Here is a 25,461-nt window from a genome sequence, read left to right as displayed (position 1 = left end):
GTTAAGAAATGTCCCATGGATGGGATGACTCTCAGATATTTGTTCTTTAGTTCGCTAGAGAATGCCAAAATTACGATCACCCGGAACAGATCACTAGTGCGTAAACTCCAGCAGAACACGTTCTATCACTTGCTCTTTCCCACTGTAACCCCAGAGCTGGTGATAGCGCCTCACACACAGTAGCCACTCAAATATTTTTTGAGAGGAACTAAGGAATGAGTATTCTGAACATTTCAAAGAATCAAAGTTTTATGTCTATTTTGAGGCAGTTGTCCTTTCACTTGTCAATATACACATACATACTTAAGTTGGAGAAAAAAAAAAGATCCTTGACAAATGGCACTTCTTCAAGGGAAATTATATCAGGCCTGCACTCAGACCTTGGGTTTTGATATAGAACACTGGAGAATAAATATGTGGCTTTTGAGAATTCAGGCCATTCAAGGTATCTTCCAACTGGATACTCATGATGGCCAAAGTCATAAGTCATCAGATTTCAATCAATACCCAATTCAGCATTAGGTCATTAATGCTCATTAAAGTGAAGGATGGAACTGTGATCCTAAGAAATCATTTTAAAGATTCTTTATATACCATCTGGATAAAAAAAAAACCCAAAGGGCTTGGACTAATTACTAATACTAATTACTAATTACTACTCTACTTCCTTTTCACGGTCAGTCACCTAAACTACAGTCAGGTACCACCTGAATTCAAATATCTCAGCTCCTATAAGCTTCATGCCATTTTACAACATTCAAAATAAGCCAATGGAGTGGAGCCTATGGATGACTACCCTAAAGATATACAGGAAGAGATAAATCAAATGCTCAAACCCAAACTCACATGCTTAATAAAAATGCAAAACAAATCTTGAACCTCCTAGTTTCCAGTTTCATGTAACTTAAATACTTCTCCTTTGCTTAAATTCTCAAGAATTTCTATGGCTGTCATAAATACTTAGAGCAGTAACAGCAGCTCTGATTCTGTTGATAAGAAGGAAGAAGAGCTTGGTCTTCTGAACCGAATTTATTAACTTGTCGTAGGGGGTCTTTGGCTGCAACCCAAAAGCAGATAACCGAAGAAGCAGAGGCATTTGTCCCTGAAGTCCTCAACTATGATTAAAACTGGCATCCCTAAGTGCCAGGGCTAATTTATTTATTCCAGCATGCTCAAGACATTCTCAGCACACGAATACAGTAACCTGCCTGCACACAAGGTGACAAGTTAGTAATCGGAAAGCTTTTTAAGTAAGAAGAGTGGCACCAAGCTCACTGCTTTCCAAAGGAAAGGGTTGAGAGCATTTCACCAGCCCATGCATCTATGCCTGGGGCAGTCGGCAGCCCTGCCAACAGGAAGAGAGAGAAACTGGATGCCCAGAAGGGCAGAGGACTTACCCAAAGGTGCACAATGGTAGTAGGTCATCAATGGAAAAGGGCACAGTCCTGGGTCTGAATTCCCGGCTGATCAGAGGCAGCCCACATGGTGGTGGAAAAGGAGCTGTTATCAGCTCTCTTCACTTCTAATAGGAAAGCTCTTCCCCTATCTTCTGTCCTTGCTCCTCCTCAATCCTCTTTTGTTCATTCTGTTTCCCTCCTTTCTCTCTCTATCCTTTCCTCCCTGCCTCCCACCCCTTCTCTCCCTCCAACCCCTTCTGGCACTCTCCCTGAGTGACAGCAATGTAAGCAGGAGGAGGGAGGCCTGTCTCTCCCTCTTGATTCATGCTGTTTATCCTGGCCTCGTAAACCTTTCTAATAACTCATGGCAATGGCACTGTGATGGGCTGGCAGGCAACTGCCGGCTTCGGGCAGCTCATGACTCAGGGAGATAATCACACTAATAAGAGGTTCGATGGAGACCGGACCCTCGGTCATGAAAGGCAAGAGGTCCGTTTCTGCCTCACAGGCAGAAGGCAATGGTAGAAGAGTGTGGGCCCCACAACATGCCACCATCTGAGAAGCCCAAATCCTGGGACAGACAGATGGACTCTAGAATTGATCTATCTCGGGTAGCTGAAGACTCAGGATCAGTGTCTGTGCTCTAACCACTGAAGGCTTGCCTTCAAGCCACACATCTGATCATGGCACTGCCCGACGTGAAAAGTCAACTCTTCAGCCACTAGCCTTCACGCTTAGGCAAAGCCCATAATCCACTGCCCTGTGTCTGGTAGCCTGGTCTCATGTTGCCTTGTTGACCCTTTGGCTCTCTAGCCTCCCAGCCTCTCTGCACGCTATTTTCTCTGCCAGGAATGCCCTCCTGACTGCTTCACCTAGCCAACTGCAAGTTTCAGGTCTTGGCTTGAAGGTAAATACATTCCTCGAGGAGCCCTTCCTTGATTCTACCTCCTAGAATCAGGCTTTTATGGTCTCACAGCACCACTGGTCCTCAATCAGGATGTGCTACATTTCTCCCAGGACTCAAAAGGAATGGTCCCCTCAAAAGGGACAATCTCCCTGACTGCAAGTTTCAAGGGTCCTTCATTTAGATATGTTAACTACTTTGAAATAACTTCATACGGGGGTGCCTGAGTGGCTTAGTCAGTTAGGCACCCGACTCTTGATTTTGGCTCAGGTCCTGATCTCGGAGTCATGAGATCGGGCCCCATGTCAGGCTCCGTGCTTGGTGAGGAGTCTGCTTGAGACTCTGTCTCTCCCTCTACCCTTCTCCTGGGCTCACATGCTCACTCTCCCTAAAATATATAAATAAAACCTTAAAAAAAAAAAAAAACCTTCAAATGGACAGAAAAGCCCCAGGAATAATACAGAGGATTCCCACACACTATCCTTTCTCTTTTTCTCCCCCCATCTCTGTACAGGTATACAGATTTTTTTTTTCTGAATCATTTTCATGTGGACTACATAGATCACGTCCTTTATCCCTTAGATTTAGTATGCATTTATGAAGAACAAGAAAATTATCCCCTGGTTACAATTATAAAATTCAAAAAAACTTAACATTGATATAATCCCAATTTTGGCAATAGACTCAAAAATGTCCTTTGCAGCATTTTATTCCCTGACATAGGATCCAGTCCAGGATCTTGTAGTACATTTAGTTGTCACATCTCTTTAATCTCCTCTATTCTGGAACAATTTCTCAGCCTTGGTCTTTCAGAGAGCTGACATTTTTGAACAATACAGGCCAGTTGTTTTTTTTTTTTTTTCTTTTGTTTTTGTTTTTAAATAGAATGTTCCACGATTTGAATTTGTCTATAATTCTTCATGATTAGTTTCAGGTTTTCGTTCCCTGCCTGGAATTCAGCATAAGCGATGTTATGTTCTTCTCGGGTATCACACATCAGCAAGCACGATACCCATTTACCCCTTGCCAGTGACAGAATTTTGATCTCCTGGTCATGACATGATTCTCCCTCATGCAGATACACTTCCCCCCTTGCAACTAATAAGCAATCAGTGAAGAGACACTTTGAGGCCATGCAAATAGCTTGCTCCTCAAACTCTCTCCTCCAGATGTCAGCATCCATTGCTTCTCGCCTTAACTGATCTTCACCGTCATGGTTGCAACTCCCTCTCCATTTGTCAGTCTGTGTTCTCCAATACAGTGGAGTTCTTTCTTCTCCACTGAGGGATGTAGCTGTCGGTGCAGACTTGTAGATTCCTATTTTATTCCAGAGTTATGATCTACAACTTTCCTCAATTTTGAAGCTCTTGTGGTCTCAGATTATGGTCATTCTTTGTCGCCACGGAGGGCAGAAGGAGTACTCATCGGGAGATACTACCAAGGAGGTAGGGGCAGATTTTTGACCTAGTGAAAGGAAAGCTTCGGGAGGATTCCAACTCCCCATCATTAGAAATAGCTAACTAGAGAAGCAGTAAGCTGCCCATCACGGGAAGTATTTAACAGTCTATTGACTACTCTTCATAAAAGAAATGCATGCATCAGGTTGGGGCTTTTAGAGGTCCTTTCCAAACCTTTGAGTTGAGACCTGCAACAGAATCCTGGAAAGGAGGAGAGTGTGGCATCCAGTTTAGATGCATGTTCAGGAAATACTAACTGCTGAGAAGGGGAAAATCCAGTAGGCCACCTGTCGGAAACAATCCAACCAGGCTTGCAGATTTTTCTCGAACATCATTGCTCACCAACCACCATGCTAAGTGTTATATGCCAAAAAAGAAAGACAACTCAGCCCCAGGGTTCATACAGAAGCCAGTGGAATGACAGAGGAGGGTCCCTCCAGCGCTGCAGTGGGGGGAGCTAGGAAAGATGTGGTCTTTTCCAGATGAATGGGGGCTCGTCAGCCAAAGAACAATTGCAACACTAAAATTCTGTCCCGCACATGGTGGACTCCAATTCTTGGAAAATTTTAGATAGACCAATAGAGGCACATACACATGTATATGTATATGTCAAACACATGTACACATACAAATGTATCTTTTTAGGTTTTATTTTAAAGGACACGTGTGGGAGAAAGCACGGGCTTCAAAGCAAAACGTACAATCGGTCAATAGTTCAACAGCTTGGTCAGAAAATGCTGCTCTCTCTCCCTCACCAAGAGATGTGTCTTCACAAGATACTCTAAATGCTCTGAATGGGCTGAGAAACAATCTAGAGAAGTAGTTGTGCAGGATTCCTACGTGTCGCTACCTTTTCAGCCCTCATTTTCTGGGTCTCTTTTCTCCACAGCCAGAGCAGAGGGTGTGAGCCCAGCACAGTCAAGGACAGAGACAGGTGCTAACATCTGGTCTTATTCTTTTTTTTTTTTTTAATTCTTTTTTTTTTAATTTTTTAAAATTTATTTATGATAGTCACACAGAGAGAGAGAGAGAGAGAGAGAGGCAGAGACATAGGCAGAGGGAGAAGCAGGCTCCATGCACTGGGAGCCCAACGTGGGACTCGATCCTGGGTCTCCAGGATCGTGCCCTGGGCCAAAGGCAGGCGCTAAACCGCTGCACCACCCAGGGATCCCTGGTCTTATTCTATTACTAGATTCCCCAGCCTCTCTCAGAGGGCTAAGGGAGAGCAAGCTGGGGCCTCAGGCACTGGCACTGGTAGCCAGGCACTGGTTCTAACTTGAGGCCCTGAGATCAGTCCAGTAGCTCAGGCCCAGCAAGGCCACTGTCATCTAGGGAGGTTCATGTCATCCAAACAGATTCAGGATAACATCATCCTGAGCAAGGATAAAAACTGTGCTGGCTACATTCTGTAGCACTGTGCATAGTAAATTCATGGCATACATGCAAAGTTCATTTATTTTGAGCCCATGACAGACATAATGAATCTATCATGATACCCCCTAACATGGATATCAAGGCCCTGTCATCCTCGTACTCGTACCTTTCTAGGAGGTGGCTACCAAGTGCTATCTGAGAACACTTTAGATTCCAAATACATGTCATGTTTGCTACCTACCTTCCATTTCCTAAGACTGCCACAAATACCAGGCTGTGCCCATTTTAAAGACAGAGAAACAGGGGGAGCAGAGGAAAAGGACTCTGAGGTCCCACGGTTGGGAACAATGAAGCAGGGATGAGAGCAAGGCCTCTCGGTTCCATCCTTTCCCACTTTCTCTCTTGTCCCTGGTGCTGAAACCTGAGAAGGTCCTGGTAGAAATACTGCACAGCCCCAAGATTCAGTGATAGTAGTACCTAACGTGACACTGCTGATGTGGAGATCAAAACTCAGCCCAAGTGCAAGTCCTCTCTTCTATGAAGACCTCACTAAGAAGATGCTACTCCTTCGTCCAAGGTCACAGGCCTTGCACACTTATCTCTTTATTCCTAGCTTGGAGCACAATGCTGGCACATAGTCAGTGCTCCACAAATGGCTACTGAACTAAAGTGACGGGGGGCAGATCCTTGTACTGAGTTCCGTGACTCTGGTTTGAGAGGGGGTATAATAAAGCAGGGCAAAGAACAGAGGCTTTAGAAGCAAACTAACCCAGGTCAGAATCCCCTTGCAGACTAATTGTGTGATATTGAGCTACTGAGATTCGCTGAACCTCAGCTTCTATGGGTATAAAATGGGGCAAGTGTCACCTACTTCATAGGGATGTTGAGGAAATGGAGAGAAATTTGCAGAAGACTGGTGAGAGTGATAAAGAGTAGGAGGAAGAGAAATAGGTTCTAGTCCAAGATGTCTACGTAGGAAGAGGAAGGGGGTAGGGGGGAGTAGGCAAAATGGGTGAAAGGGAGTGGGAGACACAGGCTTCCAGTTTCAGAATGGTTAAGTCATGGAGATGAAAGGCACAGCACAGGGAGTTAAGCCAATGATGCTGTAATAGCGCTTCATGGTGACAGATGGCAGCTATACTTGTAGTGAGCAAAGCATCGTGGATAGAAATGGTGCATCACTATGTTGTACACCTGAAACCAATGTAACATTGGGTGTCAGCCATGGTTTCTAGAACCATGAAAGTTCTAAAAACTTCCATCCTGAGAAGAGCTGGAGAAAAAAAAAAAAGTAGAAAGAGGAAGAGGAGGAAAAGGAAGTATAGCAGACAGACTTCTAGGTCACCCCCAACGATCCTCCTGGTTGATTCTAAGCCCTTGTACCACCACCACCACCCCCAGCCCCGTTGAGTATGATGGATCCAAGGATTTGCTTGTAACCAACAACATGTGGCAAAGGCGATGGGATGGTACCCCCCCAGTCATGTTACACAGCAGAAGATGACAACTTGCTAGCCGATTCGTTCTAGAAACTTTCTCCCTTGCTGCTCAATCAAAGCAACTACACTGGAAGATCCACATGGCAAGGAGCAGAGAGGGGCTTCTAAGAGCTAAGACCTCCAGCCAATAGTCAGTGAGAAGTCAGGGCTCACCACCTCCTACAATAGCAAGGAAATGAATCTGCCAACGCAGAGTGAACCCGGCCCCTTCCCCAGTCAAGCCTCCACGTGAGGACTCAGCCGAGCCAACATCCTAACTGCAGCCTTGCAGAGACACCAGCTAAGCCATGCCTGCACGTCGGACACCCAGAAGCTATGAGATAATACGTACATGCTAAGTCTGTGGCAATGACTTATACAGCAACAGACAACTAACACAGGGTGGAAAGAAAGACAAAGAAGGGGAGCCAGCACAAGCCCGTCTTCAGAAATCAATCTTAGGACAGCAGGGATACCTGGATCTGAGTGGCAGCGGCAGTCCAAAAGTTTCCAGCTAAGGCCAACTCAACTTGCCTGTGTTTTCAGGTACAATCTCCACAGATGTGAGCGAGGCTACAACTCTAAAAAGCCACTTTTTTCCGACTTGAAAGATAAATAACTTTCCCACAATAACGCACACCCAAGGGGCTGGGGCTTCTGTCCTTGTGCCTTTTCCTTTGGCGTGAGGCCGCCACCATAGCTGCCAGCGACAACAATCAGCCTAATGCCATCTAATTGACCTCCTGCCTCCTCTGTCTGAGCTCTCGGGCAGGGCTGCGGGGGACGCTTCCCTTAAGTCTTAAGGCTCAAGGCAGAGCTGTGTCCAGCCTGTGCCCACCTGCCTTCCCGGGATGAACCCACTCTTCCCGGCACACGGCCCCCAAATCCCTTCCCCCAGTGTTAAAACCAGAGCCGACCCTCTGTGAAGTTTGATCCTTTGATTTCTCGGACCCAGTTAGAGTTGGCAGGACTAAACCACTCCTGTGGTACATTTTTTTGGTTTGTTTTTGGTAAATATTTCCAAAGTAATCCACAAAAAAAATGTAACATCAGACGGGGGAAAGGAGAGCCAGAAAGACAGGAGGCAAGAAAGGGGCAGAGAGCCCTCCTCAGACTTCCCTCTAACCCTTCTGCTGAGAGCATCAAGAGGGTCCTCTTACCAGGAAAAGCAAGCTGGTACCCATGCTCCCCAAGCACGGGACATTATCAAATAAACCGTCATCACATGCAACAGAAACGCTGTATCCTCCTGGGAGATTTCGGGGTTCCAGGCCCTGTGTCCAGCCCCGTCCCCTTCTGGGTCTCCACTGTAACTCCTCGATCCCAGAGTCAAACCCACTCTTACCCACAACCTGGATAATCTGAGCCAGGAGGACGCCGTCCGTCACATCTTGCTGGAGGTCCTTGATGAGGCGTTTGTGGCCTGATTTGGCTAAATAATGATTGGCCCAGTCCGTGTAGATCTGCAAAAGAAAAGCAAACAGGCAACTTTAGGAACAGACTCAGACCCTGGCTCTGTGTCGGAGGCAGCCGCGGGGGGCTGTGCAGTCACCCCCGTCCCGCCAGCGCACTGTCCTGGGCCAGCCAGTGCCATTAACATGCAGAGCCCGGTGCAGAGGGACCATTCAGCTCCCCAGGCTGGGCTTTTGCCTATTGAGAGATCTGCCATCAAGACGCAGGGAAAAGCTAAAGAAAGCTTCAAAGCATGCAAAGGCCTGAATGGGACGGGGACACAGAACTAAACAGCCTGCTCCAGACGGCTTTGAGAGGCTGTGGCTCGAAATGCAAGAGGAGCCTCCCCCAGCCCGCTGCTGCCACCACCCCACCCCTTCCCATCTTTTTCTCTTTATTGAGAAAACGTATGGGGAGGTTACCACCCAACAGGCCTCTTTTAATGGGCCGTTTCAGGGTAAGGAGGGCTATTGAGCTAGCGGAGCTCTCAGGGGCCTGGGTCCCTTGTAAAGAAGCCAAGTTCACCAACACAGAGCCCTTCAATTACTCGTGTGTGAGTGGCGTTATTGATGACCTCGCAATCAGCTCAAATGTAATCTGTTTAATTTAAAAGCATCATTTTCACTGTTGGGATTCTAGGACTATTAAGAATTTTAAAAACCCGGCAAATTCCAACATATTTAAACACAGCATGGGGGGCACCTGTGTGGCTCAGTGGGCTCGGGGCGTGATCCCGGGGTCCTGGGATCGAGTCCCACAACAGGTTCCCTGAAAGGAGCCTGCTTCTCCCTCTGCCCATGTCTCTGCCTCTCCCTCTGTGCCTCTCATGAATAAATAAATAAAAATCTTAAAACAAAACAAAAACACAGCATGGGTGTGGACAGCAGCCTGAAAGGCAGAGGCTGGGCCACCTGTGGGATCAGGAGAGCAGATCCCTTTAGGGGACACGGGATGTGCTCCTCTGTCACAGACCTGCTCCTCTCTGTCCGCACAAGAGGATCTTTTACTTTCAAAACAGGCCTATAGTGATGCACAAGAAAACTCACCTGGAAACTTTCTCCCTAACTGAAATAAGCCAAAACACAAACAGAATTAGAAGCCTCATCGACTGTGAGTGCTAGGTTCTAGGACAGGTTTGTGAGTCTGCGGAGGGACGTGCAGGCCCTACACGTCAGCACCTCTCCCCACCCCTACAGTGATAGGAACAAATGACGGCTCTAAGGGAACATGCCACCTCGACTCTCCACAAACTAGTAGCAAGAAGTTCATATACTAACGCATACGATGTCTCCACCAAAATGATGGAGGTGATCGTTTCTCTCCAGCAGGCCTGCTCTGAGACCTTGTGTGTGACTCCCAGAGCAGTGGGAGGCCTACCCTCATCAGGGCCCTCCTCCACTCTGTCCTTCCGACAAGCCCAGAGTAATCTCACACAAGGGGCGCTACCCCCCACCCCCACCCGCCGCCAGGGATCACAGAATGGGGACAGCAGGCCAGGGGCTGGCCTCGCGGAGTAGGACCCTTCTGGGAGGCAGCACCCCTGGCTATTCCACCTGGGATGGCGAGAGCCTCATCGGGTCAAGGTGGGCTGCACTTTCCACTTCATCAAGAGCTGAGAATAGACACTGCCCCCCGTCCCGGAGGCTTCATCCACACCTCATTCTCGGTCTTCCACTGTAGAGACCCACTGCCGAAGAGGCACACCGCAGGATGGGTCTATTTCCCAGCTGAGTCCAAGGTATCTAATCCTGAAATCCATGTTACTTTCCTTCCCTAGGATTCCCAAGTTGTCAGAGATCAAAAGTCTAGCAAAGCACCATCATTTTCAATTTTGTAAGCACTGAGAAAGCTGAGGAAGTGGGGCACCATTTTGGTCATTAAATGGCCAATCCTAAATGGCAATGATTATTGAATTGTTATAAAAGGAAGAGAAAAAAAAAACATTAAAAGGAAAAAAGGCAGACTTGGGTTCAAGTCCCAGTTCTGGAGGTTCCACGGGGTAGGGATTTAGACCTGTTTTGTTCTGTGATGTATCCAAGGTGCCTACAGCATTAACACATTAGTCCGCGATACGTATCTGTGGATGAGTGGATGTAGGACCTCGGCCAAGCTATTTAACTTTGCTGAGGCTAGGTTTTCTTATCTGTGAAATTGGGATCAATAACATCTACTTGTCCCTTATTATGAGGACTGAGTGATGAAACATTTGGAAAAGAAAAGGGGACCTGGGTGGCTCAGTCGGTTGATCATCTGACTCTTGATTTCAGCTCACATCAAGATCTCAGGGTTGTGGGTATCAAGGCCCACATGAAGGTAGGGCTCCGCATTCAGCACAGAGTCTGCTTCCCCCTACTCTTCCCCCGCCACCATCTCTCCTCAAATAAATAAAATCTTTAAAAAAATTTTTTTGGAAAAAAGGGCCTTATACAGAGTAGAAACTTAATATCCAACATAGAGTGCCTACTACGTGCCAGACACTGGTATAAACATTTCACATGTATTCATTTAATCCTCATTCTATGAGGTAGATACTACTAGCGTGTCTGTTTTTCAGAGGAGAAATTTGAAATGTAGAGAGGTAAAGCCACTTGTCCAAGACCATAAGTAAGTGGCAGAGCCAGGATTTGAACTCGGGCTGACTCTAGAATCCCTCAGATGTCCCACTCTGCTGCTTCTCTGAATACAAATACCAATGTTACTCAAATCAGTTACTTTCTCCAGGACACCCTCCTATCCTAGGCTCATTCTTCTATTCAGTTATGTTCTTACTGAAAGAATTTAAAAATAAGTAAAAACCCAAAACCTAGTTCTATCCCTTGCTGCCTCAATGCCCTTGGGCAAATTACATAACTTTTCTGAGTTTCACTTTATTCAGCTGTAAAATGGGCATAATAAGGCCTACTTCAAAAGGTGGTTGGGAAGACTTAGAAGCCCCGAGCCTAACCCACAATGGGGGTTAGGAGGTGGAGACAGTGGAGTGAGATGGTAAAGAAGGGAGCTTTGGAATCAACACACTTGCTTTAAATCTTAGCTGTCATGATGCCATTTACCTCTGTACTTTTTGGCCCAGTGTTTTTGTTTGTACGATGTGGATAATACTACCTACATCATCGGGCTATTATGAAAATAAAATGAGCTCATATATATAAAGAACACAGAATGCACCACATGCTAAGTGTTCAGTAAATAAAATAATTACAGATTTGTAATGATTATACTATGCATTATAAAATGGGGCATAACAAAACCAGCCCAGCCTCTACCTTGGACCTCCAGGACATAAATGACTCAAGGACTCACTCTCTTTCTCCTTCACAAGGTATAATTTCAGGAGTCAAGCACCCGCCTTTTGGAATCACAAACTATGGTAGACAAAGAAAGGCAGGTCAGAAACTTGCCAGGCTGGTTCAAAGAGCAAGGTTTCCTTTCCTTGCTAGGAGAGGCACCCACAATGCCCTCAAGCCCTGCAGGGATCCCACAAGCTATGTCTCAGGGACTGTGAAAACATTCCAAAGCTTACAGCCACCTGCTCCAAGACCATCAGCTGAGGGGAGAAGGGGATCATGGATAAGGACACTACTGAGTGGAAGGAGATGCTGGTACCCCTGCTCATTGTCCTCCTGGAGGTTAAAGGTATTTCAAAATAGATCTACTCTCTAAAACCAGTCCTCTCTGTGTCCACACAATCCAAAGGAAACGAACGTTAAGCAACCTTCTTTCAATAAATACTCGTACGTACACGCACGGACACACATACACACACCTTGGAGCCATGGTAAGGCCCTGTGGGCATCTGTTTAAAGTTCTACTGGGGTCAGAAATGGCTTCGCCAAAGAACTGAACTTCCCTACTCCAAACTATTGATTTTTATTTATTTATTTATTTATTTAACTCCAAACTATTTAAAAAAAGAGCCCTTCCTTCAACTTCAGCCTACCTACACACGACTGCCAACTTAGTCTCCCCAGAGCACAGCTCTAATCCTATCACTTGCTCAAAAAATCATCAACGGCTCCACACTTTCCACTGAATTAAAGTCAGACTTTTTGCACTGCGATTCACGGCAGTCTAATCCACCCACTCTTCCCCAGACCGTGTCCAACCCTCATGGGGGAAGATAGTGTACGTGGAGGCTAAGAGGATGGGCTTTGGAAACGACCATGTCAAGTTGGCTCTCGGCTCTGGACAAGCAAGTTTCTATGAACCTTTCTGTATCTCAGTCTTACCTTCCATAAAATGGGGATTATATCAAATGCATAATAAAACAGACTGGTAACCCGTGACCCAGGCCCAATCCGTTGACCATATGTTTTTGTAAACGAAGCTCTGTTGGAACACAGCCACACTCACTTGTCATCTTTAGCTGCTTTCCTGCCACAGGAGCACAGCTGAGTAGTTGTGACAGAGAGCTTTTGGCCCACAAAGCTCCAAATATTTACTATCCGGCTCTTTACAGAAAAGACCTGCCAGTCTGTTGGGAGGACGGAATGAGATAACAGGCCTACCGTACCAAATGCTCAGGAGCAATAATCGAGATTGCCTTCAGGAAGACTCAACCTTGCACTTGCCCACCTCTGAATTCATGCCACCTTGCCTGCCTGAGTCCCTCCACCTGGGGTCACTCACCAAGGCTCCACTCCTAGATCAGTCCCTCCACCAAGTCACTCTGGATTTCCCAAGTGTATCCTGAGCTGCCCGTGATGCAGAGATTGCAGATACCGTGCACACTGCCACCACCTTCCCACTCTTCCCACCAGATGTGGGTGGAGACCAGGTCCCACCCGTCCTTGCTGCTCAGTAGCACCTCCCCAGGTAGGGACACTGGGCCACAGGGAAGGATGCAGTTGCCAGGTTGAGCTGAACAGAGAGCAAGAGGGCAAATCTCTGGGAAACTGATAACATTTGAGATAAATAATAATGGAGGCTGTCAGCAAATCCTCACACTGGAATCTCAAATCTCCTTATTGATTCAAAGAGGAAGGGACAGAGAAAATAAATCACTCCATGGCCCAAGCTCATTAATCAGGACCCATCCAACGAGAATCATTAACTATCTGGAGTTTCCCCTCCCCTCTCCTCTCGACTTCTTAAAGAAGTCACGAGAAAACACCTGCATTTATTGGGAGGATCTGTTTTCAGAGGCTATGCTAAGCCTGGGCATAATTCAGCCCCATCTTTCTCACTTGCTCTTTCAGTGGCTCATGCAGTGAGTGCCAATCTTTCGGGAGGCATCCTTGGAAAATCAACTCACAATATCTGTAATCAGGGACTCCATCAGAGCAGGCAACTTGCAAAAATGCAGCAGTGTGCATTTCCAAGATTCTAAGCAAGGGCTAAAGCATGCAGATCTTCCTGTCCAGTTTTCTGGTTTCTAGAATCCATTGCTCCAGAGCCTCACCATCCCCCCCAAGTTCTTGAGGCTTGAGGTTGCTGATGCTCCTACCCTGACACCCACTGATCCTTGTTCTGAGCTTCTTAGTAGCAACAGACAAGAAAAAGAACTCCAGGCGCCTGGAGGGCTCAGTGGTTGAGAGTCTGCCTTTTGCTCAGGACCCTGCGTGATCCCAGGGTCCTGGGATCGAGTCCCGTATTGGGCTCCCCGCATGGAGCCTGCTTCTCCCTCTGCCTGTGTCTCTGCCACTCTCTCTCTCTCTCTGTGTGTGTCTCTCATGAATAAATAAAATCTTAAAAAAAAAAAAAAAGGAAAGGAAAGATAAAGAATTGCACAGTAGGAAAGAATACAACGACCAGTCTCACCTCCAGGGCCAAAGTTCTAGAATAACTTCACACCAGTATCTGAGGAGCCTTTTCCGCTCTGCTTCCTTCATCTCACTGTCTGCCCCCCCCAAACCCCCTGCAACAGGGGAGCCAGCACTCCAAAAGCTGCTGTCAGAGGCCTGAAGAGATAAAAGGGGGAAGGAAGGCAGTGACAGCTGATGAGCAAATTCGTTTTGATTCACTTATTACCCCTGACAGATTTTCAAGGGCTGCGTCATTTGTTTGCTTAGAACTCCACATCACTCTGTATCGCAGAGGCTGGAATCAAAGAGGGAGACTTTTGACAGATCAATTGAAGTAAAAAAAAAACCTGATTATTAGCTGTAACAAGAAAACCAATAATAATTGCACTGTGTTACATCAACGGGAAGAAGACTGTTGCTAAATTTATACTGCAATTAGCCCTCAGTGAAGGGGTGGGGGAAGCCCTCTAGGAAACCCAAGAACAACTTCAGAGAGCAACACACCAAAAGTCGGTACCATTAGCCACGGAGCTGTAGACCCAGACCAACCTGCCGGACAGCCTGATGGCCCCCGAAGGCGGCGGATGGCACGAGGGTAGCCTTTCCAGGAGGAAGAGAATAAAATGTATCCCTTGGACACGGAAGTGCCAGCGTGGAGGTTAGAGCACACCAGTCATGCAGCATCAGAGGCAGTGTGTAGTCCATCAGAAAGGAACCACCGTCGGGCCTCCACCCAGGGGGTCTGGCTCCAGACGTCGGCCGCAGTATTTCCACGACTAGGCGGTATGTGGTGACGCACGCGACTTAGTTCTGATGGCTCTGAAGTCTAACATGATACTGGGGCAGCCCCGGTGGCACAGCGGTTTAGCACCTGCCTTCAGCCCAGGGCGTGATCCTGGAGACCCGGGAATGAGTCCCCCGTCGGGCTCCCTGCATGGAGCCTGCTTCTCCCTCTGCCTGTGTCTCTGCCTCTCTGTGTGTGTCTCTCATGAATAAATAAATAAAATCTTAAAAAATAAAAATAATAAAATAATAAACATGATACTGCACCAGATGGAACGTCCCTCAGTACCTGAATACCGCAAGGAAGGACTGTTCGATTACTAGCAATTTGAAGAAAACCAAAATGCACCAAGGGCAAAGCTGGAAACAGTCACTGCACATCTCCAGCATCTTGCAAGGAGCACGGCACCAACTCCACAGGTGTAGCCACAGGTCCACGGAACCCTTTGGCCGCTTGGGATGGGTCATGGGCTTTGTCAAAGTAGCTGCCGGCTTTTCCCCCCACTTCCCCTCTCTCAATGTAGATGCCTGCTTTCATTTAAAACCACTGCCTTGGGATCCCTGGGTGGCACAGTGGTTTAGCACCTCCCTTTGGCCCAGGGCGCGATCCTGGAGACCCGGGATCGAATCCCACGTCGGGCTCCCGGTGCATGGAGCCTGCTTCTCCCTCTGCCTATGTCTCTGCCTCTCTCTCTCTGTGTGTGTGTGACCATCATAAATAAATAAAAATTTAAAAAAAATAAAAAATAAAAAAATAAATAAAACCACTGCCTAGAAAAGCTCCAATGGGTGAAATGGACCCATTTCAAATGGTCCCTACACATTAGAGAAAGGGGTGGAGCACAGAGAACTCAATCTTTTTTTCTCAAGATCACACAGCAGAGCAGGGGCCCAGCCAGGCCACCAGCCCCGCTCCCTGGTTTTCCTGCAGAAGAGTCCAGGTCTGCTCAGCGTCCTTGGTGCCCACCAGATGCCCACCCTGAAGGGCAAGGACTCTCCTTCCACCCCCATCTTTGCCATCTGATGCATTACACAGGTCATTTGTGGATTTTCCATCAACTGCAGTCATCACAAGGGCAGTGTGTCTACAGTCCCAGGAGCTGGCACGGACCAGGGCAGGGATCTGGCTCTGCCTCTTACCAGCTGGGTGGCCTTGGTGAGTCATGCCCCCGCCGAGCATCCGTGTCCCTCACTTGTGCAGCCGTGATGTACGGGGTTGCTTTATGAACTAAATGAGAGCACGTATGTAAGTGGTTAGCCCAGTGTCTGGCACATGGAATGAAATAAGGGGTGGTTATTAGTATTCAAATTAATGAACACTTGGCCAAGTTTGAGGGGAATAAGTCATTCTAGATTGCTGAGAGTTTATATTTCGGAAAGCCATACATATTTAGCTATTCCATTGGGAATTTTTCCCACATGGGTTATTATGATCCGTGCTTTTTAAATTAATCTAATTTTACTTCTTCTTGAAGGCCCACAGAATTACTATGAATAATAGTGTTTTGATGCATATAAGGATGCCTTCAGGGCCTATTGAACCTTCCTTAAAAGATCCAGAATCCTTTAAAATGGAATATAAAGTTACTGTTCATGCAAGAATCCCAAAGAGACTTCTCCGACAGATACACAGGAGTAGAAGGATTCTGTGGCACACCTGTGAGCTGCTCCAAGGTTCAGAAGGGAAGGCTTTTTGGCCAGTCTCCAGACCAGTAAGGATGCTTTAAAAAAAAAGCTGGGTTCTGGGAGCACTGAGTGAGACGTGCCTGGGTTTTCCATTCCCTACCCGAGCACATTGCAGAATGGTCCTGCCAGCTCAACTCTCAACATACCTCTTGTAACGTGGGTCACATGAACTTATTTATATGCATCCCTCTCCAGAGCCAGAAGATAGGAGCGTTGGGAGGGAGGAGCCCAGTGCTGGATTTCATCACTCAGGATTTCCACCTTCCTTCATATCCTGGCACCATCTTTACTCCTACTTGAGCTCTGACTAGCAAGTCAAGCTCAGTTGCTTAGGAGCCACGTGCACCCCTGGACGCATTAAGCCAACACTGTCTGAGCACCCACCTGCACTGGGTTCTGCTCATGCTGTAGTCTTGTGTAGGACAGCAACTCCCATCAGTCAAATGTCTACGACGAATCAAGTAAAAGAACAACTTCTAGGGTCAACCTGCCTTAGTTCCAGCCACGCCTTGACCACTTCCCAGCAGAATAATCCTAGGCAAGTGACTTAAACTATCTGAGCTAAATTTCCTCCTTTGTAAAATGGATCAACCACCTATTCAGGTTATTCTGAGATGGAAATGAGAGGGTCTAACAATGCCTGGCACATCGTAAGAGTGCTGGCCAGGATCCCAATTACCCTGAAGACCATCACCCACAACGTGAGCACTTTGCAAACAATGGACTCCTGTAGTGCCCCACTGGCTTGTGAGCAAGATATAATTTCCCCCACTCCACAGGTGAAAAAGTTGAGGCTAGGCGAGCTGAAATGACTCTTCCAATGTCACCCGAAATATATGCAGGGTTTAAAAGCAGTGACTCTGGCTCCTAGGAATGCTAGACCTCTGCTGCTACAGAGAGGTCCACACAGGAACCACAATTCACAGAAGGTCAACGGTCCTGGCAGTGTGGGAAAAGCAGCAAGAGGGCAAGGCTGATTGCATCATGGCCATTACAGTGTCACCGTCTCCTGCCCCTGGAAACAGAGCTGGCCGCTTCTCACTCAGGACTCGCAGCTCTAAGGGGGAGCTGACACCTCCCCATGTCACCCAAGCACAAAGCAAACATGATTTCACAGCAGCATCACTACGGTAAAAACTGAAATGCCAATAGAACACGAGTTACCACTGCATGGCTGTCTGTGCATCGGGCAATGCTCAGGAGGTTAGGTGCCCCAGTTCTTCTGGTCTGGAGCCGGGCAAGGTTGGCCCGGGACTCTGCGCAGCAGATCCAAGGGCTAGGCCTGGGAACAGGCCCACAGCCATACAACGGTGGCATTGTCTGTCAGAAGCACCGGCCAGCCACAGGTGGGCGTGCACAGCAACACCAGAGGTTTTGAAACTGTGCCTTCAGAAAAATAAACCAGGCTGGTGGTGAACAAGCTGGGATGGACTGGTGAGATCTCAAGGATGAGCACACAGGTTCCTGCTTATCCCACTCCATGGAGGAATGCCTACAGCCCCCTTCCTTGCCCCTCTGTTCTCCTGGACCAGGCGATGTTCCGCACCACACTTCTCGGGACACACAGCACTGTCCCCTTCACTTCCTCCTATCCAGAGGGGGTGTGTGTTTGTGTTGAGGGCCTGCTGGGTGCCAAGTGTCTCATCCCTGTGATCTCATCTACAATCTCTCCCCACTGGAGTGGGAGATCCCAGAGGACAGGAATTCTTATCTGTTCTCCTCACCTCATTTCCCCGAACATCTAGCGGAGTGTCTAGCACATAGTAGGTGCTTCCTAAGTATATTTATTGAATAAATGAATGACCATCTCCACATCACACACTGGAAAACACAAGCTCTACAAGGTTAAGTCACACAGCTAATAGAAGGGGACACTCCACTCGACCCAGGAGGCCCAGCCCCACAGCACCTCTCACAACAGCAAAATGTGTATCCGAGTCTCCCTCTGTCCTCCCTGGAAAGTCAAGCAAGGCCACCTAAGGATCGGGGCTGGAATGCTTCCTGGGTGCTTCAGAACCAAAGTGGGCACCCCCCTGCAATACTTCCTCTCACCCACTGCAGACTTCGGAGCAGGACCAGAACCACATTCAACCACAGGTCTGGTGGCCCCAAGAAAACCAAAGGTCTGAGCCCACCTGAAAGTTCTCGAGTATTTTCTCTCCCTATGTGCGTTAGCTACTAACTACATGTGTGCTTCCGCTATGGCTAGGAGGGGAATCAGGCCCTTCCCGGAGGCAGGGGCCACTGACACAAACACCCTTTTTGACACCAAACATCCCAAAACTCCACGAGAGCTTTTCAGCGATGCCTGGCACGGCAGCTACACCTAAGGCACGGACGACAACCTGAGTGACAATTCGGGCCTCTCTCCAGGCTGTTGGTAAACACACCTTTCACATAGTAGCCTCCATCCGCCTCCAAACCTCTGCAGCACCCCCTTCACTCTGCAGACTGCGGGTAAAGGGGTACCAGTGATGGTGTTTCCCAGCCACCCCATCCAGACCAAAGGCCTCAGCTCAGCTCAATAGGTGCAGCACCCCCATCCCACCCCCACTCCCCCAGGAGTTTCGGCCCCACCAGGCCCAAGACCTCGGAGTCCTGCGTGATCTCTGACACCTCCGTTTCCTCTTCACAGGGTCGAGTGGATAGAAGACCTCAAAAATGTTTAGACACAGAGCACACCAGGGCTCTGTGACCATGGGCAAACCACTTCTCTCCGAGCCTCAGCTTCAACTTCTGGAAAATGGGCTATTCATCTGTTATCTACTGAAAGGACTATTGTACCTATTGTGAGAACTGACCTGTTTCTAACGTGCTTAGCACAGTGCCTGGCACACACATGGTACCTTTAAAATGTTTCTTTCTTTCCTGCCTTGTCTGCATGCCCCCAACTACAGATCCCCTGGTCCATGGCTCACACTACAGGCTCCGTGCTGTATTAACCTTCAGTCCCCACTGGTGGGTTAGGTTTCACTGTTCTGACGTGTCCTCCCTCATCCCCTCCACTTGGGAGGATGTCCCCTTCTCCCAGAAACCAAACCCGATCACCAGCCTTCTCTCCCTTTTCGGAAATCCTGGGGTCCTCACACTTCCCACATCCTGTGTGCTGGCTCCCCGAGCCCTATACCCTTGCGCACAGTCTTCTCTGCTAGCAGTGCCACCACTACCCCACTGCCTGGGGTGGTGTCTTAAAACCCGGCCCAAGGGTCAACCCCTATAAGGCCATTCCCAACCCACTTTTCACCCCTAACACAGAGTTACTGCTTCCTTCTTCTTGGATCCAAAAGCACTTTGCATCCGATTTTTATCGTGGCTACTCTAAAAGAACAAATTTTTTAACATCTTTGAAACACTAGCACAATGCCTGGTGCACAGCAGGGGCTTCATAAACAAATACGCATTGACTTAATGAGGGTAAATGGGTGGGTGAGTGGAAGCAAAATAAAGGAACAGACGGGTGAATGTTCAGATGGGTGGACATATGGATGGGTAGGTGGGAGAAAGGATAGGTGAATGATTACATGGGGAGAGGAGTGGACAGATGGGTAGAAGCAATGGGTGAATAAATCTGTTCCCCTTCACTGCCTAGATTATAAAGTCCATGAAATCACCATGGTGTTTCCTCTATCTTTCAGACCAGTCAGAGCACAAGGTACAGAATGAGAACTGGTAGGGGACATTCTGCTGAGACAATTTCCAGGAGCGTAGAAGCAGGACCCACTTGATGGTGGGTGTTTAAGTGCTATTTCCCAAGATACAAACATACACACACAAAATACACAATGGTCCCCTACAGTAGGCTCGTACTGCCTCAGGAGAGTTGATGGCTCATTTTTAGGGGACTCTGCAACCTGGTTGTTAAAGGTAGCCCTTACTTGTAAGGAAAACAATGCCATTTACCATTGCATCAAAAAGAACAAAATACTTGGGGATAAACATAACCACCAAGGTAAAAAGACCTGTATACTGAAAACTACAAGACATTAGTGAAAGAAGTTGAAAGAGAGAGGCGCCCGGGTGGCTCAGTCAGTTAAGCATCTGACTCCTGGTTTGGGCTCAGGTCATGATCTCGGGGTTGTGGGACCCAGCTCGCATCAAGGTTCCCTGCTGGGCATGGAGTCCACTTGAGATTCTTTTGCCCTTCCTCTTCCTCCCCCTCTGCTCTTCCTCTGCCCCTAGTGCTCTTTCTAAATAAATAAAATGTTAAGAAATTGAAAGAGACACAAATGGAAAGATATTCCATGCTCATGGATTGGAAAGACACCATTAAGACGTCCATACTACCCAATACGCATTCAATGCCATCACTGTCAAAATTGCAATGATGTTTTTCACTTTAGAAAGAGAACAATGTTGAAATTTGTATGGAGCCACACAAGAACCTGAATAGCCAAGGCAGTCTTGAGAAAGAACAAAGCTGGAGGCATCACTCAGTCTGATTTCAAACTGTATCACAAAGCTAGAGTAATCAAAACAGTATGGTATCCGCGTAAAAACATTTGACATTTGACAGCCGCATGCGAACGAATGAAACTGGACCACTGCACAGCATACCCAAAAAGTACCTCAAAATGGATTAAAGACTTGAATGTAAGACCTGAAACCATAAAAGTCTTAGAAGAAAACAAGGAGGTCAGCTCCCTGCCACAGGTCTTGGCAATGATCTATAGAATCAGACACCAAAAGCAATGGCAAAAAAAAAAGCAAAAACAAACGATTGGTGGTTGCCAGAGGTAAAGGGGGAAGAGGGTGAACAGGTGAAGGAGGATCAAGAAATACAAACTTCCACTTAAAGAAGTCAGGAGGGGTAAGGTACAGCATGAGGGATACAGTCAGTAATAGCGTATTAACTTTGCGTGCTGTTGTATCCCCGGGCTTACTGTGGTGACGGTTTTGCAATGTACACAAATACTGAATCACTGTCTGTCGTCCACCCGAAACTAATATTGTACGTGAATTACACCTCGATTAAAAAAATAAACAAGTGGACTGCATTAAACTAAAAGGCTTCTGCACAAAGAAAATCATCAACAAAAAAAAAGGCAACTCCCTGAATGGGAGAAAATTTTTGCTTACAAATCATGTATCTCATTAAGGGGCTAATATCCACAATCTATTAGGAACTCCTACAACTCAATAACAAAAAAGTGAATCTGATTAAACACTAGGCAGGAGGTCTGAACAGACGTTTTTCCAAAGACAGCATACAGATGGCCAACAGGTACTCGAAAAGGTCCTCATCATCATGAAGCGTCAGGGGAATGCAAATCAAAACCACCATGAGAGTTCACCTCACACCTGTGAGAACTTTTATCAAAACATAAGAAATAACAAGGATTTGGGAGGATGTGGAGAAAAGGGAACCCTCATGCTCTGTTGGTGGGAATGTAAATCGGTGCAGCCCCTATGGAAAGCCGTGTGGAGGTGCCTCGAAAAATTAAAAATAGAATGACCCTATGGTCCAGCAATTCCACATCTGGGGATTTATCTGAACAAAACAAAAACACTAACTTGAAATGATATCTGAGCCCTCATGTCCACTGCAGCATTATTTACAATAGCCAAGATATGGAAGCGAACTAAGGGTTCATCACTGGATAAATGGATAAAGAAACAGATACACACATAGGAGTATTATTCAGCAACTGAAAGGAATGAAATCTTGCCATTTGTTATAACATGGATGGGCCTGGAGGGAATATGCTTAAGTAAAATAAGTCAGAGAAAGACAAATACCAGATCATCTCTCCTATATGTGGAATCTTAAATAAGCTCATAGAAAGAATGGATTGGTGGGGATGGGGGGAATGGGTGAACTAGTTTTGTTTAAATAAAGAATAAAATATTAGACAAAGACTGGGTTTTCATCGTTGAGCGGTTTTTCAGTTGTTCAACTTCGCATTACCAAATTGACCTAAAATCATTCAAAATAGTCTCTGAAAGGAGTAATATGATCTGTGTGAGTAGATATTCCTAATCTCCCTCCAGTGTTCTTTTATGGGGTGATCCTGAATCCCTAAAGACCACTTTATCCACAATTACAGAATCGGTGATAAAAGAACCTGTGGTGATCTGATACAATTCTAAATTTATAGTGGAAATGAGGCCAATAGAAATGGAATTATTTTTATATTATCTCCAACCCTAAATATACAGCAATGTGTGTTCCTAAAAATAAATATGCAGGCAAATAATTCATCCCTTTGCAGCACCTAATGGGGGATTTGCCATGTATTTTAAAAATGCATGAAGCCAAAATGTAGCTCTTATGTACCTTTAAGCTTAACTTAGAAAGATGAACAGTCTGAAAAACATTTAAAATTGTTTAATTAAAATTCCTTTTCCATGTTTACTGAGATTTAATTGACGTACCACAACCTGCATATATTTGAAATGCACAAGTGGATGAGTTCTAACCTACATACACCCATAAAACCATCACCGCAGTCAAGGTGAGAGGCATTTCTCCCAAGCCCAAGAACTTTCTTGAAGCCTTTTATAATCTATCCCTCACTTTACTGCAGTTGCAAAGCCCACTGATCTGCTCTGTGTCATTCAGGCTTTCTAAAATTGTATATGTTTCTGAAAGATTATATAAAACAAATTTTCTAAAGGTGATACTACTCAAAACTCATCGCTTATTCCATGACATTTTGCTGTTGTTTATGATCCTGAGGTTATTTTTACCTATTAGCTCTGTATGAAGGAAACAGGATATAATGGGGTACTATAGTACCTCTCTCCCCAACTCTATTCAGAAAGGTCATGTTGGTAGATTAAAGTCAGCCTTGGTAGAAGGAATTACCCCCGAAGTCCCAAGGGCTAAGCATCAGGATTTTTTTCCTTGAAAAATCAATTGTTAAATGCCACTGGGTATACACAGGTGAGACTTGGGAAAAATTATGTTACTTACTCCCACACCCCCTCCCCCAAGGAGGTTTCTTTGTTATGCAGAATGACCAGCCAGATGATGCAAACGTAGGGGAGTGGAGACAGAGCTGAAATGCTTTGCATGAGAAAAAGGGAATTCAAGAAGAGGAAGAGGAGGTCTGGAACCTGGGAGCTCGGGAAGTAAGAGATGCTGTGGAGTGGGAGGAGAAAGAAGCCCTGGAGGCAAAATCTGGAGGCATTTAAGGAAGCTGTACACAATCTGAACGCTCCCCTCTGAAATCTTCAATAAAATCTATGCTCTTACCCGTGCTTTCTAGGGCGAGTGGAATCCTTCCGAGGAAGGCCAAGAGATGCCAAGTCCTGCCTCCCAGTGGGTGAAGGGACGGGACAGAGTGAGCCACAGCCAAGGTTAGGTTACTCCAGGTAAAGGGAGTGAGGTTTATCCACAGGGCCAAGTGGGTAAGTGGTGAGTTCATGGTGTCCCACTACAGCACCTAATGGGGAACTTGTCATGGGGCACTTGCTCAAGGAATACTGGCTGAAAGGTTCTCTTGGCTGCCTCATCCCTCCTCCCACACAGGCCTCTTGGGTTTTTGGCGAAGGTTTCCCTAACATTTATGGTGCACAGCTGCCTGGCTCTTCCTGGCTCCCCACACTGACTCCACCTCCCTACCCCCGCTGCCGAAGATGTCCCAACCGGCCAGCCCTGCTCACCCTTCCCAGACTTCAGGCCTGACCCATCTCAGCCTGACCCAGGTGCCCAAAACTCACCTTCCTCACTCACTCTCCTTCCGCTCCATCAGGCTTGCTAGGTCCCAGGCAGGCAGCACTGCCAGGGACCGCCTGGTGAGAGTCACTGTTCCCAGCTAACATTTACATCTCCAGTGGAATCCTGATGCTTTAAAGGCCAGAGACAGGTGAGTTAATGTAATCACTCTGGCAAGCTAGCAAGAGAGTTTTGATTTTTTTTTTTTTTTAATGCTAAAAAGGTCTGTTGTTTTGGTTGGGGTTTCTTAGGGCCAATCCTGGACCACTGCGGGTGAGTGGCTATGTAACCTGTAGATTGCTTATTACAATTTACAACTCCCGATACAAACCATGTGCATGCTTGTTGATGATTTGAGGATACTCCCTTGCCCAGGAAGCCTGAGTAGTGGGTGATAGTTTAAGGATTAACCCTGGGTCAGGTTTCTTGAGAAGATTATAGAGCAGCCTGATTTACCTGGGAGAAGCCACCCAGAGAGGACCCCAAGCATTGGGTGCGGACAGTCCCCTTTCCTGCAGGAGGGGCTGTGATCGAAGGCAAAGCAAAAAAAGCAAGGTGGTGGGGTCCTCCTGTAGTTTCACTTAGAAAGAGGGAGGTGGAAGACCTTAGGAAGGGGTCCTGGGAAGTAAATGGAGCAGCAGGTCTCCTTATCCTCCCACCGCCAAGCAGGTTTATGGTTGGCACATCAAGGATAACTTCCATAAACGTCTCTGTATTCTGTGACAAGGAAAAAATGTTGTCCAGTGGTTGCAAGCGTGAAGTCAGATCAAACCCGTGTTGAAAACAAGACAATGGGCCCCCAAACGGAGTCACTTATGCTAAGCCCCACATCACCAAACTGAGACTTAATTACAGTTTTGCCTCTCCCAGAAAGGCATCTTAAACCAGCCAGTCAGGAATCACCTGGTGAGTACTAGTTAGTAACCTGCCTGATAAACTCCCTTGACCGCACTCCCTTCTGCCTATAAAAGTCTTTCATTTTGTAAAGCTCCCGTGGAACCCTTTCCATCGGCTAGATTGGACACAGTCCGATTCTAAGATGTTTAAAAGGCCTCAGTTGATCTTTTAATACCCTGGCTTCTCCTTTTAAGGTATACAGGTCCAGGTAAATCACTTAGACTCAAGCTTGGTATTCTTCATCTGCAAAATGGAGATAATAGAACCTCACCCACACGTCTACTCATCAAAGGAGGAAAAAATGTGAAGCACTGTGAGCATGCACAGGTACTCAATGAAGGCTAAAGGCGGCCTAGGCACTCAAAGCCACCAGGCCCAGGGGTGCTGTAGAAGGTCTGACATCCTCATAAATGGTCAGAGAGCTACAGCCCAATGGGTAGAGTGCAGGCCACAGACTCTGCTGTGCCACTGGTGGTTAAGAAATACAGGCTTTAGTTAAAAATAGATCTGCCCTACGACCCAGCAATTGCACTGCTGGGGATTTACCCCAAAGATACAGATGCAGTGAAATGCCGGGACACCTGCACCCCGATGTTTATAGCAGCAATGTCCACAATAGCCAGACTGTGGAAGGA

At 46.9% G+C, this 25,461-nt stretch overlaps 1 protein-coding gene across 8 annotated transcripts in view; it reads right to left on the bottom strand.

Annotated features, from left to right (window-relative positions):
- Positions 1-25,461, bottom strand: part of NAV2 (neuron navigator 2) — a 724,081-nt gene that overhangs the window by 271,022 nt on the left and 427,598 nt on the right. For all 8 annotated transcript variants that reach the window (XM_038569252.1, XM_038569245.1, XM_038569246.1 and 5 more), the window contains exon 2: positions 7,956-8,073. In XM_038569252.1, coding sequence (XP_038425180.1) covers positions 7,956-8,073 — 118 coding nt within the window. The remainder of the gene's footprint in view (positions 1-7,955; positions 8,074-25,461) is intronic.

Source organism: Canis lupus, chromosome 21, assembly GCF_011100685.1.
Source record: "Canis lupus familiaris isolate Mischka breed German Shepherd chromosome 21, alternate assembly UU_Cfam_GSD_1.0, whole genome shotgun sequence".
Lineage (NCBI taxonomy): Eukaryota > Metazoa > Chordata > Mammalia > Carnivora > Canidae > Canis > Canis lupus.
Note: the sequence above shows the minus strand (reverse complement) of the source record. Positions and strands in the feature narration are given on the sequence as shown.